The 15639-nt window shown below is 41.6% G+C and overlaps 1 protein-coding gene and 1 pseudogene across 1 annotated transcript; both read right to left on the bottom strand.

The window, feature by feature from the left end:
• Positions 1-10789: 10789 nt before the first annotated feature.
• On the bottom strand, positions 10790-11343 carry LOC141459887 (uncharacterized; annotated as a pseudogene).
• A 1321-nt stretch (positions 11344-12664) lies between these two features.
• LOC141459886 (uncharacterized) lies at positions 12665-13387 on the bottom strand. Its single transcript, XM_074139446.1, has one exon. It carries the CDS (start codon positions 13385-13387, stop codon positions 12665-12667), a length of 723 nt encoding a protein of 240 aa, XP_073995547.1.
• Positions 13388-15639: the final 2252 nt, after the last annotated feature.

Genomic DNA, 15639 nt, shown 5'->3' with positions numbered 1-15639 from the left:
CAAAAACCCAGCTGGCCAAAAATATGTAATGTGTTTCCTATCAATTATAAATAATATTAATAATAAAAAAAAACTAATGTTAAAAATAAACTGGCTCACTCTGTGTTTTTTTTTTTTTTTGTTGTAGTATGATGCAAGAAATCTTGCCGGCTTAATCCTTAGTGGTTAAAACAAGCTATTCCCGATTCAAAATTATTTGTTCCTTCAATACATGTGTCGTTCCAAGCGTCAGAACCAACTCTTCTGTATTAACGCTTTTTTTTATATATATATTTTATTTCCCAGCTTCCGCTGCCTGCTGCAATCCTTGATCTTCTCTCTTCTTTTGTTTAGTTATTTTCCTTTGTCTTCTAATTCTTTTATTTTCCCTCTACTGCTAAGCCTAATTTTTTAAATAAACAAAATTACATTCACTTTATTAGGAGGTGCCCAAAAAAATGACTGACCCCCCTCAACGAAAAATATAAAAATCATTGTTAATTATTTTTAGTTATTAATTTTTTCCCTTTTTAATTTTTATTATTTTTTTGTTTTGTTTTATCCCCTCCATCAGGGTGACCGACCTGCTTATTATTTTCTTTTCAACCCATAACACACTCTTGATCAGTATATCACGGATGTTGAAATTTTATCTGCATTAAGGAAATGTAAAAGCGGAAAAGCTCCTGGCTCAGACATGATTAGTAATGATTTCTAAAAAAAATTGCCTTCTAATTGGTTTTTTAATAAAATATTAGAATGTGAAACTAAACCAAAACAATGGTCAGAACTAATCCTGTTTATAATTTTTAAAAAAGGGGATAAGCTAGAGCCGGACAATTACAGGGGTATTGGCCTAGTGAACTGCCAATTATTTACAAGAATAATATTGTCTCGGTTAGAAGAGTGGAGCGATAATTTATCAATTATTCCGGATGCTCAATACGGTTTTAGAAAAGAAAGAAGCTGCCAACATAATATATTCATGTTGAATGCTATTGTTCAAATTCATTGCTATTGGTCTTCGAAATAGGTAACTTTATGCGCTATTCGTTGATTTCAAACAAGCTTTTGATAGCCTAGATCATTCCCTGTTATGGTCCAAATTACAAAATTTTGGTTTGAGCGGTAAATTGTTTCGATTGATACGAGAATTGTATTCTTTAGCAACGGTCAAAATAAAATCAGGAAGCGGTATGACTTCTGCGAGAGATATTTCGAAAGGGGTTATTCAAGGAGAAATCATGTCACCATTATTATACAATTTGTTTGTTAGTGATATTGATCATTATTTTAAATCTAATGGTGCTCTTGGGATCAGAATTGATGGCTCTTGTGAAGTGACTCTCCTAAGTTTTGCCGATGACCTATTGATTTTGGGTGACTGTTACACTGATGTAAAGCAAAAATTAGATTTATTAAAAGCTTATTGTGAAAAGAATAGTCTCACATTAAATGTTAAAAAACAAAGATTTTAAAATTCGGTCAAGGTCGTCAATCTAAAAAGCAAAGGAAGTTTTATTATGGTAACGAGCACGTAGAAATTGTAAAGAAATATGAGTATTTGGGCATAACTTTTACAAGATCCGGTTTATTTAACGAAACGACAAATAAGGCCAAAGTAAAATCAAATGCGTCTGTTGGAAGCGTAATTGGTATTCTTTCTTCCGGTAAATCCAAAAGTTGGCAATCTAAAATCTGTCTGTATCGGAGCTTGGTTTATTTTATTGTGCGCCAGTTTAGAGTTTAAGGCATCTAGATCAATTAGAAAAAGTCCAAGTAGGCTTCTTTAAACGTTTGCTAGGTTTGCCTAAATGTAATCCTAATCATTTAATACGCCTTGAAACAGAACAACCTCATTTGAAATACGAAGTAATGAAGCACGCAATAAGATGGCTGCATAAAATTCTTTGTGCAAATGAAGATAACTATGTTAAAATCTGCTTAAAGAGACTGATTGTAATGAGTAAGCTCTATCCATGCAACATTAAATTTAATTGGTACTTACAATTAGTTGAATGTTTAAAAGAAATTAATTTAGAAGATTTGGGCTCTTTAGAATGCTTGTATTACAAACCTAACATATCTTAAAATTTTAGACAGGTACAGGGAATATTTGTATATAACTGATTTAAATAAAGTAAATCAAAGTATGTTTAATGTATTTTGGAACTCTCAAAATTTATTACAAAATGTTGGTCAATAATATTTAGATAAATTCATTTCTTTTCAAGTTGTGAGAATTTTTTCTGAAATTAGATTGGGTGGCCCTTAGGTTACTAAATTTAAAATCAATAGTGTAATTTATAAGATCAAACCCAAAGTTCATTGTTTAATGTGTAATCAGAATGAGCCGGAAACATTAATTCACCTGTTTATCAGCTGCCCAGTCTATGAAAGTTTCAGAATCCCACTCCGTATAAACAAATATAATAATCCTACAGAGGAACTGTGTAAATTAATTAATAATTTTGAAGAGAAACGTATGTACGCAATTTTTAATTATTTAAAAAAAGTTTTAAAGTTAAGATCTTCTAGTCTACAAAGTTTATAAAGTAAACATGAACTTGGAACTCCTTTGTAAAAGATACATTGTATCTTTATACAAATAAAGTTTGATTTGATTTGATTTTGATACTTCGCTACTTTAGTTATCCAAATTAAATTATTATTGCGTACAGGTATTCTAGAGTTCTTTCTTTATTGTGATATATACTTTACGAACCAAAATATTTCTATTTGTAGTTTTGTTCGGCAAACTATTACTGTTTTTTGAATGTTTACGTTCCTTGGTAGATTTTTTAATGATTTCAAAAATTTTAATGTTATCAAAAACATTATTAAAGACCAGTAAGATTCAGGAAATGTATAATTACCTTTAGATAAGCCTCTGAAATTGAATAACATGAAATTATTACAATCAAGAAATGCATATCATAAAAGAGTTGAACATTTTTTAGTAAATGCAATTATAAAAATTCTTATTTGCTCCAAGAAATGAAATATTATACATTTCTTTTTAAACGAGTCTGAATACATCCTATACATTGCAACAAAGGGACTCTCTTTTGAGAGTAGATGGGAACCTTATGTTCTCTAAGCAGGCATTACGTCTAGGTAGAGCTATAAAAGAAATTTTTAACGTTCCTCTACCAGTAAAAAAATAAAGTAGTTTTCGCTCTGCCTACGCTGTTCTTTTCTAGCGGATTCCACTACATTCCATGACATAAAATGAAAGAGCCGTTCCAAAGGATTAGTATTTACTGTGAACTTTTAAAGTGAAGTTCTAAGGTTTTATAAGTGAAGTTGTGACTTTTGTAAATTTGTTTGGTACATAGTTATTTCAGTAAATGGCATTTAATGTGTAATCAGTGTTATTAAAAGTTTAGCGTGATTTATCATTTAAGATTCTGCTTATTAACAGGTGGAAGTCACGAGCTCAAATACAAAAGTAATATACTTAACGTTATCAAGAACATTATTAAAGATCAAAAAGATTCCAGAAATGTATAATTACCTTTAGAGAAGCCTCTGAAATTGACCCACTCCCCTTCCCATTCTCTAGATTGTCGTGTTCATTAGCCTCTAAAGCTCAAACTACAAGATGGCGGCTCTTTTAACAGCTGTTGATCATAAGAAGTGGGACGAATCTGCTAAAGTGAAAATAGACAATAATAGCGACACCTAATTGGTAGTTGGACGTTACCCGCCTGAAAAAATAGACAATTACTTTACTTTCATAGAAAAGTTTTTTCCTGTAATTTATTTATTTATTGCTACATAGCTAATTGCTTAAGCAATGGCGATGGCCTATAATTTAATTTTTAATAATTATATTTTGTATACATGTACAAAGAAAACAGAAATTATCTTAAGGAAAAAAAAACTAAAACAAAAAAGAAAAAAGTATCCTCAATTTTACAGCATAATTTAAATAATTATGTATTTATTGTACAAGAGGCTGGACAATAATATTTAGTAATGAAAAATGATCTATTCGGCGAATAGGTTTGACACTCAAACAAGAAGTGCAGGATGGAATCTGTTAAATTTTGTAAAATTGAAGAGAGAGAGGCGACTGAATAGATCTGGAATTTAAAAACAGAAAAACAAAGGATGGGGCTAGGGTGGGGGACGCCACCAGCACTCAATAAACCTTTTACAAGAAACAATTATTTATTTATTATGACAACTGAAAATTCTTAAAGTCAGAATTATGGATAAGAAAAATATTTCCTGACGAGATAGGAACACACTAGACTAATTGCGTATTATAAAGGTTCAAGACTTACATGAACTGGCATTACATTATTTTTTACAATGGTCATGACCAAATATAAAATTAAACATCCAATGGATCCAAAAAATTATTTTAGTGATCTGATCACAGCCACGAAGTTCACACGTAACCGGAAAGACGTTGGCAGTATATTGCGATGCTAAGCACACAGACACAGGCAAACACATGAAAAACAACCAAAACCCTCGTCAAGTCCAGAACAACTGCAAGAGAATAGTCCCCTTCTCCTACCAAGACGCAAGCCGACATGCCCTTGGTCACGTACGCCAAGTCCCCCCTTCTCCCTCCAGCCCTCCAGTTCAGCCGTCTGACACAGGGCGCACAAGACACAACTTCGAGTCAGGGGGAGCCTTTGTTCGGGGATCCAACATCCTCCCACGCTGTTAGGGGTTAGAAAAAAAATTAGGCTTAGTAATAGTTGGAAAAAGAAAGGATTAGAAGACCAAAAGTGAGTGGAAACAAAAGAAGAGAGAAAATCCAGGAGTACAGAAGGCAGTGGGAGCAGATGAGAAAAAAAAAAGTTGCGAACCGAACCGAGTTGGTTCTGACGCTGGCGAAGTAAATTGAGCCTTTGGATAGCTAGTGAAGAAAAAGTAAACGAAAACTCGCTTGCAGGAGGATTTATCGTGTACCGAGAGAACGAAAACTCTAAAGGCGTACAGGCAAGAGTAGAGAACCAGGTGTCTGCCCAATTCAAGTTGAATTTAAAAGGAGCGGTGAGTGAACCCCAGCGCTGGTGGTAGCAAAGGTAATGGAGATTGGACAATTTGACAAAGTTTGAATCTGTTATTATTCTGAACTGAAGTTTTTTTATTATTATTATTTAAATTTATTTATTTTTCTTATTAAATGTATACAATGTGTTGGAAATATTCTTTGGTCAGCTGGGCCCATTAATTTAATTCCAAGCTTTGTTTGTATAACTAATATAATATTCATGTTCAAGAATTGCTAACCAAGCATTATATTTTCTGTAATAGATCATAAAATAGCCTATTCTGATATTGAAGTGAGTACGACCTGCTGTAGGTGGTGCATTACACGATGACTGATTGCTCCGTAAATCTAAATTAAATTAAATTCCTGCTTCCTTATTGTTACTGTTCTCTCTTTTACTCCAGCCAACCTACTATTCCGGGTATTGGGGGTTTTCGCTGCTGTACCCCCAAGAACCTACTCTTACCAGCCCATAAACATCCTCTCTCCCTACACCTGTTGTTTAATCATTTATTATTTTATTTTCTTTTATTTATTTTCATTTATCCCCTTGAAACCGGTACTTATTTCACTCGAAACAACAGCGTGGCGCTCAAGGCAACTATAAACCGCCCTTCCCCACCCCTTCTTCACTGAGCTAGTGGCACTGCTTTGCCTTCCCCATCGGGGAGCGTAACAGTTTGGCGCCCAACGTGGGGCCCGAAGGGTGGTTTTTAGAGAGAAGTATATCTTTTTTATTGTAAATCTAGTCTGTAGTATCCATATACAGTCTTTATTTTGTTTATCCTAAATAGGAGAGTTGAGGACTAACTCTTAGTGTTCCCTATTGATCCTTGTTTCTCTTTACCTTCTCGTTTCCTTGTTCCCTTGCCTTTCTCTTTGGTTATCCTGTGTACCATGGATGTAGGTAGGTTAAACAAAGACGAACTTCAGTACGAAGCTAGGGTCAGGCGCCTATCGGATGGGGGATCAGTAGAGGAGCTGAGGAAGAAACTGAGACCTATTCTCAAATTAGAAAGAGAAGGAAAGGCGGTATTTCCCACCGAATTTACGTCTACTCTTAGCGAGTTGGGGGTTTGTCGTGAGAAGGTACAGACACTGAAGGCAAGGGTAGCTGCCTTAGGCGACCTACCAGCCCCAGGGGATATTAAAAGAATAGATACCGGCCTCCAGCATGTGACCAGTAGGATTAATCGGATAAGACCTATGGACACTGATAAAGAGTCATGGAAGGAAAGAGACGAATTAGCTAACGAATGTGCATACCTTTGGGCCTGTTTAGAGGAGTGTCGTTGCGAACAGGAAGGTGCTCAAGGGCTAATTGGGTATCCGGTGTCGGAAGGGCTTTTAGTCCAGCCTTTCGCCCAAGAACGTGTTATATTGGCGGCCATAAACTTGCAAGTATCCCAGTTTACAGGAAGTCGCGAGGGGATTATAGGGCGACAATTAGAAGGGACTATAGCGGAGCTGCTGTCCAAATTGACACTCACTCCTGTGGGGGACCAGCAGCATGAGAATACACGATTAGAGTATTTGCAAGAGGCTGTTAATTGTTTGCAAACATTCAACGAGCGTTCCCAAATTCAGCTTCCTTCGCGTGACACGCATCAGACGGAATCTCCAGCGGCAACCGGGGTTTCCAAAAGGAAACAAATTCCAATGAAGGAATGGGGAGTAAAATTCTCAGGGGATGGTCAAGGGCTAAGTGTCCATGCTTTCCTTGAAGCTATAGAGGAAATGAAGGTAGCCCGAAATACTAATGATGACGACCTCTTTGCATCGGCTTATGACTTATTTACTGGCAGAGCACTGATCTGGTATAAGGCAATTAGGCGCGAGGCAACGACTTGGGACCAGGTAGTTCAGGAAATGAAGGCTGAATTCGAGCCTCAAGATTACACTGAACGTTTATGGGAGGAGATACGGGCCAGAACACAGGGAGATGATGAACCAATGGGAATATTTATCGCGATCATGCGGAATTATTTTCACCGTCTTCCTACCAGGCCTAGCGAGACAGAGATGCTCCGGGTCGTTATGCGTAACCTCCACCCATACTATTTGGATCGCCTCTCCTTGCACGAGGTGTCGCGGTTGGACGATCTTGTTGAGAAAGGGCGACGAATAGAAGCGACGCGTTGGCGGATTCAGACTCACCGTCCACCTCCCTCAAGGAAGTCCGTTTTGGAACCTGATTTGGCTTATTCGCCTATAACTCGAAGAGTTGCGCCAGCATTGAACCTTGCGGAAGGACCAACAGGATCAATGTGCAGTAAAGATAGTTCGTCAGATAAATGCCCCATGAAAGGGGGACCTGAGAGACCGAAAATCAGGGGTACTTGTTGGAACTGCGACCAACCAGGTCATTCGCACCGATGGCGTAAACAGACGAAAAACCCCTTTTGTGAACGCTGTGGTACAAAAGAAGTAACCACGGAGGAATGTACGTGTCCACAAAAGAAGGGAAATTCCAGTGGGGGACGAGCTTAGGACGCAGCTCGTATACGCCCCATCAGTCCGGTCGAGATAATCCCGAATGGCAGGTATGGCTGGCAACGATAAGAGGAAGCGACATTCGGCCATCCCTGCCCTTGTGCCAGTGCAGTAACGCTGACAGGCGTCCATATATTAAGATCACTATTCTGGGAATAGAATCTGTGGGGCTTCTTGATTCCGGGGCAACAAGATCGTTGTTGGATGCTAATCTGTGGGCACGGTTTGCTAAACTGAACATGCAACTGGATGTCACTAAATCGGTGACTGTTTCTTTAGCGGATGGGCACAAATTACCTGCTTTGGGATGTGTATCATTACAAGTAGAGTTGTGCGATAAAGTTAGGATGATCGATTTCCTAGTAGTACCGAACTTGAAATACCCACTAATTCTCGGAGTAGATTTTTGGGCGAACATGAGTATATTACCTGACATAGGGAATCGAACGTGGACCTTCAATGATTCAGTCATGGCGGTAGAGGTGGCCCCAGCTTTAATTGATCAGTCCTCCTTAGAGGAGTGGCAGAAGCCAATCTTAGAGGAACTGATTTCTAAATGGAAGGGGACCCGACCTCAGAAACTAGGGTGCACCAGCAGAGTCAAGCACATGATCGAGACAGACCACCGTCCGATCAAACAGCGCTACTACCCGGTTTCGCCACATGTTCAAGAATTATTGAACAAAGAGCTGGATGACATGCTTGAGCAAGGTATAGTAGTCCCATCCAAAAGCCCATGGTCATCACCGGTCGTACTGGTAAAGAAATCAGACGGAACTTATCGGTTTTGTGTGGATTACCGGCAGGTAAACGCGGTTACGAAGAGAGATGCCTATCCTCTTCCTTTTGTCTCTCAGATTCTCGATCGGTTAAGAGATGGACATTATCTCTCGTCCGTAGACATAAAGTCGGCCTATTGGCAGATCCAAATGGAGGAAAGTAGTCAAGAAAAGACAGCCTTTACGGTACCTGGTCGTGGGCTCTTTGAATTCACGAGAATGCCATTTGGGCTTCATAACGCCCCAGCCACGTGGCAAAGGCTTATTGATCATGTTCTGGGGGCTGACCTAGAACCACATGTTTTCGTATACCTCGACGACATTGTGGTGGTGACGAACGAATTCGGAAAACATGTAGAGGTACTAGAAGAGGTATTTCGGCGACTGGCTGAATCAAAATTAACTATAAATTGGGACAAATGTCGCTTTTGTAGGTCGCAATTGAGGTACCTGGGCTACGTTGTGAATAAGGATGGGTTACAAGTAGATCCTGAGAAGGTCTCATCCATTATGACTTTTCCAGCCCCAAAGTCTATCAGGCAGGTTAGACGTTTTATAGGCCTAGCTTCGTGGTATCGTCGATTTGTCCCAGACTTTTCAACCATAATATCACCGTTAACCACCTTGCTAAAGAAAGGGAAAAGGTGGCAATGGAATGAAGAACAGGAAACAGCATTCATTGCCATAAAAGATAAACTTATTTCTTCACCGATCTTGACCTGTCCAGATTTTAGCCTACCCTTTATCCTTCAAACAGACGCGTCCTCTTCGGGCGTAGGGGCTATTTTGTGCCAAGAGTATCCGGAGGGCGAAAAGGCGATAGCCTACGCTAGCAGAGGACTGACCGCCTCTGAGAAAAAGTTCTCGACTACCGAGCAAGACTGCCTGGCCATTCTCTGGGCAATAGAGAAATTCAGACCCTACTTAGAGGGGATGGAATTTACGGTAGTCACTGATCACATGGCGCTTAAGTGGCTTAATAATCTAAAAGATCCACAAGGCAGGCTAGCCAGGTGGGCTGTGAAATTACAGCAATACACCTTCCAAATCCGTCACCGACCGGGGAAGTTAAACGCGGCCGCGGATGCACTTTCAAGGGTTGAGGAGGATGCCGAGGTGACGGCAATAGATTGCACTGGCCATACAGACTCCTGGTACCGAGATTTGTGCACTAAAGTCAGTACGCGACCTGATGAGTACCCACTATGGAAAGTAGAAGGGTCGAAACTGTACAAGAGAATAGTGGATCGAAGGAAAATCTTGGGGGAGGATCGTCCTTGGAAGTTAGTGGTGCCAAAAAGCGAAAGGAAGAAGCTGTTATTCGACTTCCATGATAGTTCTATGTCAGGTCATTTAGGTTCCTACAAGACTCTTCAGCGACTGAAGGAAGGTTATTATTGGCCAGGAATGGCTGCAGATACAGCGAGGTACGTTGCTAGGTGTCCGACCTGTCTCGCAATGAAACCCTCTCAACAGGGACCAGCAGGGTTGATGGGAGGGCAGAGAGTTGCGGAAAGCCCCTGGCAGGTAATTACTGCCGATCTAATGGGCCCACTTCCCTTGTCCACTAAATTAAACAGATGGCTGCTAGTGGTATGCGACTATTTTTCAAAGTATTCCATATTACTTCCGTTGCGGACCGCCACATCCAATAAGATAGCAAACTTGTTGGAAGAAAAAGTTTTCCTGAAGTTTGGTGTTCCCCAGATAATCATCTGTGACAATGGCGTACAGTTCAAAGGTCGCCAGTTACAGGAAAAGATGCAAGAATATGGGACAAAGACGTGGTTCACCAGTCTTTATCACCCTCAGGCGAATCCCACGGAGAGAGTTAATAGGGTAATAAAAACCATGATGTCGACTTATATACGGGAGAACCATCGCCATTGGGATAAGGAGCTATCAAAACTGGAATTCGCGATAAAGACAGCAGTACACGACGCCACCGGGTACACTCCCGCATACCTAAACTACGGCCGAGAACTGCCCAGGACCGCGTTTGAGTATGAGAGGGACCCACCGGATGAGACCAGCGGTGAAATAGGTCTGAATCGCGAACGACATATGGAAAAGCTGAAGGCGATGCCAATCCTTTACAAGGAAGTCCAGGACCGTCTCGATCGCGCTTATGAAAAGGGGCAACGCGCTTATAATTTAAGGAGAAGGCCTGTGGAATATCTAGAGGGGCAGGTAGTATGGTGTAGAACCCATCCACAATCCGATGCTTCATCTTACTTTTCGGGGAAGCTGGCACCGAAGTTTGTCAAACGGAAGGTGAGGAAAAAGATTTCCTCTGTAGCGTACGAACTTGAAGACCCCTCAACAGGAGTATTTGCGGGGGTATGGAGCGTAAAGGACCTTAAAGAACAACCAGTGCAAGAAGAGTCCTAGTCCCATTAATTCCTTCCTTCGTTAACTTTTCTCTCCCAGGTTGTCGCTACATTCAAAGTTAATAAAAGTTATTAATCAGGCTATTTCTCGTTGTGCTATTATTTTCTTTCCTAGGAAGGAAGGGAGAATGTTAGGGGTTAAAAAGAAAATAATAGCTAGGTCAGTCAGTCTGGTGGGAGAGAGGGAGGCAGTGATTATTTGAACAGACAAAAAAAAACGAAATATATAAATAAATAGTAATATTTTTTTGCTGAGAGGGGGGTCAGTCATTTGTAATGCACCTCTTAATGAAGTGAATTTGATTTTGTGTAATAAAAAAAAAAAAAAAAAAAAAATTAGGCTTAGTAATAGTTGGAAAAAGAAAGGATTAGAAGACCAAAAGTGAGCGGAAACAAAAGAAGAGAGAAAATCCAGGAGTACAGAAGGCAGTGGGAGCAGATGAGAAAAAAAAAAGTTGCGAACCGAACCGAGTTGGTTCTGACGCTGGCGAAGTAAATTGAGCCTTTGGATAGCTGGTGAAGAAAAAGTAAACGAAAACTCGCTTGCAGGGGGATTTATCGTGTACCGAGAGAACGAAAACTCTAAAGGCGTACAGGCAAGAGTAGAGAACCAGGTGTCTGCCCAATTCAAGTTGAATTTAAAAGGAGCGGTGAGTGAACCCCAGCGCTGGTGGTAGCAAAGGTAATGGAGATTTTACAATTTGACAAAGTTTGAATCTGTTATTATTCTGAACTGAAGTTTTTTTATTATTATTATTATTTAAATTTATTTATTTTTCTTATTAAATGTATACAATGTGTTGGAAATATTCTTTGGTCAGCTGGGCCCATTAATTTAATTCCAAGCTTTGTTTGTATAACTAATATAATATTCATGTTCAAGAATTGCTAACCAAGCATTATATTTTCTGTTATAGATCATAAAATAGCCTATTCTGATATTGAAGTGAGTACGACCTGCTGTAGGTGGTGCATTACACGATGACTGATTGCTCCGTAAATCTAAATTAAATTAAATTCCTGCTTCCTTATAGTTACTGTTCTCTCTTTTACTCCAGCCAACCTACTATTCCGGGTATTGGGGGTTTTCGCTGCTGTACCCCCAAGAACCTACTCTTACCAGCCCATAAACATCCTCTCTCCCTACACCTGTTGTTTAATCATTTATTATTTTATTTTATTTTATTTATTTTCATTTATCCCCTTGAAACCGGTACTTATTTCACTCGAAACAACAGCGTGGCGCTCAAGGCAACTATAAACCGCCCTTCCCCACCCCTTCTTCACTGAGCTAGTGGCACTGCTTTGCCTTCCCCATCGGGGAGCGTAACAACGCAGTGGACTCGCCAGAGTTCCACTCACTGGTTCGGGAGCGGGCACAGCTTCCTGACAGGCCGGCTGATCAGTCCCGAAGTAGTCTTAACCTCGGCCACCCTGGCGACGTTGTCTCGTCCATAGTGGAGTCTGACGATCCGGCCTAGAGACCATTGCAGTGGAGGGAGGTTGTCGTCCATAATCATGACTATTTGTCCGCTGGGAAAGAGGGCGAATGCCATTTGATCATGGCCTGCTGATCAAGGAGGTACTCCCGATGCGATCGTCTCCAAAACTGGCCAACAGTGAATTGGGCCATTGCCCACTTAGATTTGAGGGCGGTGCGTTGATTCAGGGAGTCACTAGTCGGAAGAGCAGTCATTGGACGCATAATTAAAAAATGTCCTGGCGTTAAGACTTGTAGATCGTCTGGCGACGACGAAAGGGCTGTCAAAGGTCGTGAATTCAAAATAGCCTCGACCTGGCAGATAATGGTGAGAAAACACTCCATTGTGGGCTCTTGCAGGCCCAAGGTAACTTTCAGCAAACGTTTCGTGGACTTAACCGCTGCCTCCCATAAGCCCGAAGTGGGGTGCTCTTGGTGGAATGAAGTGCCACTCGACTCCTCTTCTTCCGGACTCTCGTAGGATCGACTCTTGACACTGGGAATCATTTAACAAGTCAGATACTTCTTAAAGTCTTCTGGTAGCGCCAACAAAATTAGTACCATTGTCAGACCATATGTGACTAGGCATGCCTCGCCTGGCTATGAATCGGTATAAGGCGGCTAGAAAGGCCTGAGTCGTGAGGTCAGTGACCAATTTTAAGTGGATGGCCTTTGTCGAAAAGCAGATGAAGATAGCGAGGTAGCATTGGAGGACCTTGGCGGACCGAAGTGACGCAATTTTTACGTTGAAGGGGCCTGCGTAGTCAATACCAGTAGTCGTGAAGGGTGGTGAGGCGCTGGCTCTTCCCTGAGGTAACTGACCCATGATAGGGTTGAAAGGTGATGGTTTAATGCTGAAACATTTATTACATGATGACAATTGACGTCGAACTACATTTTTTCCATTAGTAATCCAGTAAATGTTTCGGAGAAAGGCGTGAGTGGTGGTAGGGCCTACATGGAGATTGGATACATGAGCGTCTTGAATTACCAGAGCCGTAAGGGGGTGTTGCTGTGGCAACAGGGCCGGGTGTTTATTGGACTCAGGGATATTGGCTTGTCTTAATCTTCCTCCAACTCGCAATACTCCGTCGGTATGTACGAAAAAGCCTAAAATTCTGACCAGGCGTAATTTAGGTCTGGAGGACTGGGCATCTTCAATTTCTTCTAAAAATGAGTGTCGCTGAGCTCGAATAATCAGGGCACGCAAGGCTTCACCGCGTTCTTTGACCTTTAATGGGCCTGACATGTGGTGGGCGGAATTTCTGGCATTGTGGGCGAATCTTAGACTCCAGGCAACTACATTTATAAGTGTATGCAAACTGGAAAACTTGGACTCCCAATCCTCGGGAGAGGAGGCTGCGATCGATACATTAAGAGCCTGGGAGCAAATTTCTGCTCCCACAATTGGGTCAGACAGATCTGCATTATTTACTTGTCCTAGGGGCCATGACTCAGGATTTAATTTTAGCCAAGGAGGGCCTTCCCACCATAAGTGGTGGTTTACCAACTCCTGTGGCTTTAGCCCACGTGAGGCACAGTCAGCAGGGTTCTGCGAGGGGGGACGTGAAACCATTGGGAAGCGGGTACCTTTTCTAAAATGGCAGCCACTCTATTGCCTACGAACACCTTCCAATGTGGAGGCGGGGTAGCGGTTATCCAGGCGAGAGCTATGGTAGAATCGGTAAAGGCTAAAATGTTTGGAGAGGGTATCTGAGGGAAGAGAAGACGGACTTTATGGAGTGTAAGAGCCAGGAAATGAGCGGCACAAAGCTCCAGGCGTGGGAGCGTGACAGGTTTCATTGGAGCCATTCTGGCTTTAGACATGATCAGGCTGATGACTGTTTCCTCAGAAAGTGACACAAGGTACACTACGGCCGCATATGCCCGTTCTGATGCATCAGCAAAACCGGTTAAATATAATTTAGGAGTAGACGGGGACAAGAATCTAGGGATACGGATATTTGAGAGTTCCGGAAGGGTGACAGCAAACTGAGACCATTCCTGGATAATGGATGAAGGTAAAGGGTCATCCCAGCTAAAGGAGGCTTGACAAACAGCTCGAAATATTGCACGAGCAAAAACTGTTATTGGGATTAACCATCCCAATGGATCAAAGACCTTGGCAATCTGACTAGCGAGCTGTCTTTTTGTTTGAATATTGGGGACTGAACGAATCAAAAAATGGAAATAGTCCTGTGAGGGGTTCCAACAGAGGCCAAGAATTTTTAATTGTGACTCCTCGTCATTCTCTAGACATACAGAAGACATGGCTGGGAGAAGGTGGTCGGGAGGATTTTTTTTCTAACAGTCGAGGATGATTAGATGCCCATTTTCTGAGCTCAATTTGAGCTTGACTTAGTAACCTTATGAGTTGGTCTCTCGATTTCAGGGCCGCTTCATGAGTAGGGCCTCCTCCGGAAATGTCATCGACATAAGTACGATCCCTAAGGATCTCTGCTGCTTGGGGAAAGGAATTCTGCGAAGTGAGGGCTAACTCTTGTAACACGCGACATGCTAAATAGGGCGCTGACGTGGTTCCATACGTGACAGTACACAGTCGGTACTCCTGAACCGGTTGACTGGTATCGAAGCGCCAAAGAATACGTAATAGGTCTCGATCTTCAGGGGGGTGTAATATTTGACGAAACATTTGACGAATGTCGGCTTTAAATACCCATTTATCAGCTCTGAATCTGGTCACATCCTTCCAGATGTCAAGCTGTAATTTAGGTCCAGGGAGCAGGAGTTCATTGAGTGAGATTTCTGAGGAAGACTTTTGGGATGCGTTAAAGACGACTCTGATTTTTTCCGGGGGATCATCTAGACGGTGGACTGCATGGTGGGGGAATGTAATATGCAATTTGACCTGACTTAAGAGGAGGGGCCAGCTCCATATGTTTAGATTCTAAGTAGTCCTTCATAAACTCGACATAGGGAGTACGCAGATGTTGGGACTTAGCATGGCGTGTTTCGGTTTGGAGAAGGCGCCTCAGTGCGATCTTTCTGGTTTCTCCCAGACAGCAAGGTCTAGTTTTAAGTGGCAAGGCAACAGAAAACCGGCCATTGGGGAGTCGGAGACATGACTTTGAGAAGCACTCCTCGGCCTTTAATTCATCGGGAGTAAGGGGGAGACCTCAGACACTTCCTCCAGGGCGAACATTTTCTCCATAAGACGGGACAAGACCTGGTCAGGGGGGGTGCTGAATTGGTTGGGAAACTTTTCCAGAACTGAGGCGGAGTACTAAGGGTTGGACGGAAATAGTCGACATAGAATTGACTAAGGAGGTGTTAACCGGTAGAGTAGAACCTTCAGAAGAAGGGACTTCCGCCCAAGTTATGGCTGGAGGAAGAGGGTCAGGTGTCGAGGACTTGTAGCGGACGCCGCGTTCCATTAAACCGTTGTGGTTTGGGGGGCGGAAGCTGAAAAGTCCAAGCTGTATAAGCAGAGTGCTGAGGAATGACTTCCGTTTGGGACGTTGACGAAATTTGAGCAGAGGA

Source organism: Rhodnius prolixus, unplaced genomic scaffold (genome assembly GCF_049639745.1).
Source record: "Rhodnius prolixus isolate KJV_2025 unplaced genomic scaffold, Rpr scaffold_29, whole genome shotgun sequence".
Lineage (NCBI taxonomy): Eukaryota > Metazoa > Arthropoda > Insecta > Hemiptera > Reduviidae > Rhodnius > Rhodnius prolixus.
The sequence above is the reverse complement of the archived record's forward strand: the minus strand, read 5'-3'. Positions and strand labels throughout refer to the sequence as shown.

What these genes read in the sequence shown, in the direction of transcription:
- LOC141459886 (XM_074139446.1), bottom strand. Translation starts at nt 13,387, where the DNA reads ATGTCAGGCCCATTAAAGGTCAAAGAACGCGGTGAAGCCTTGCGTGCC.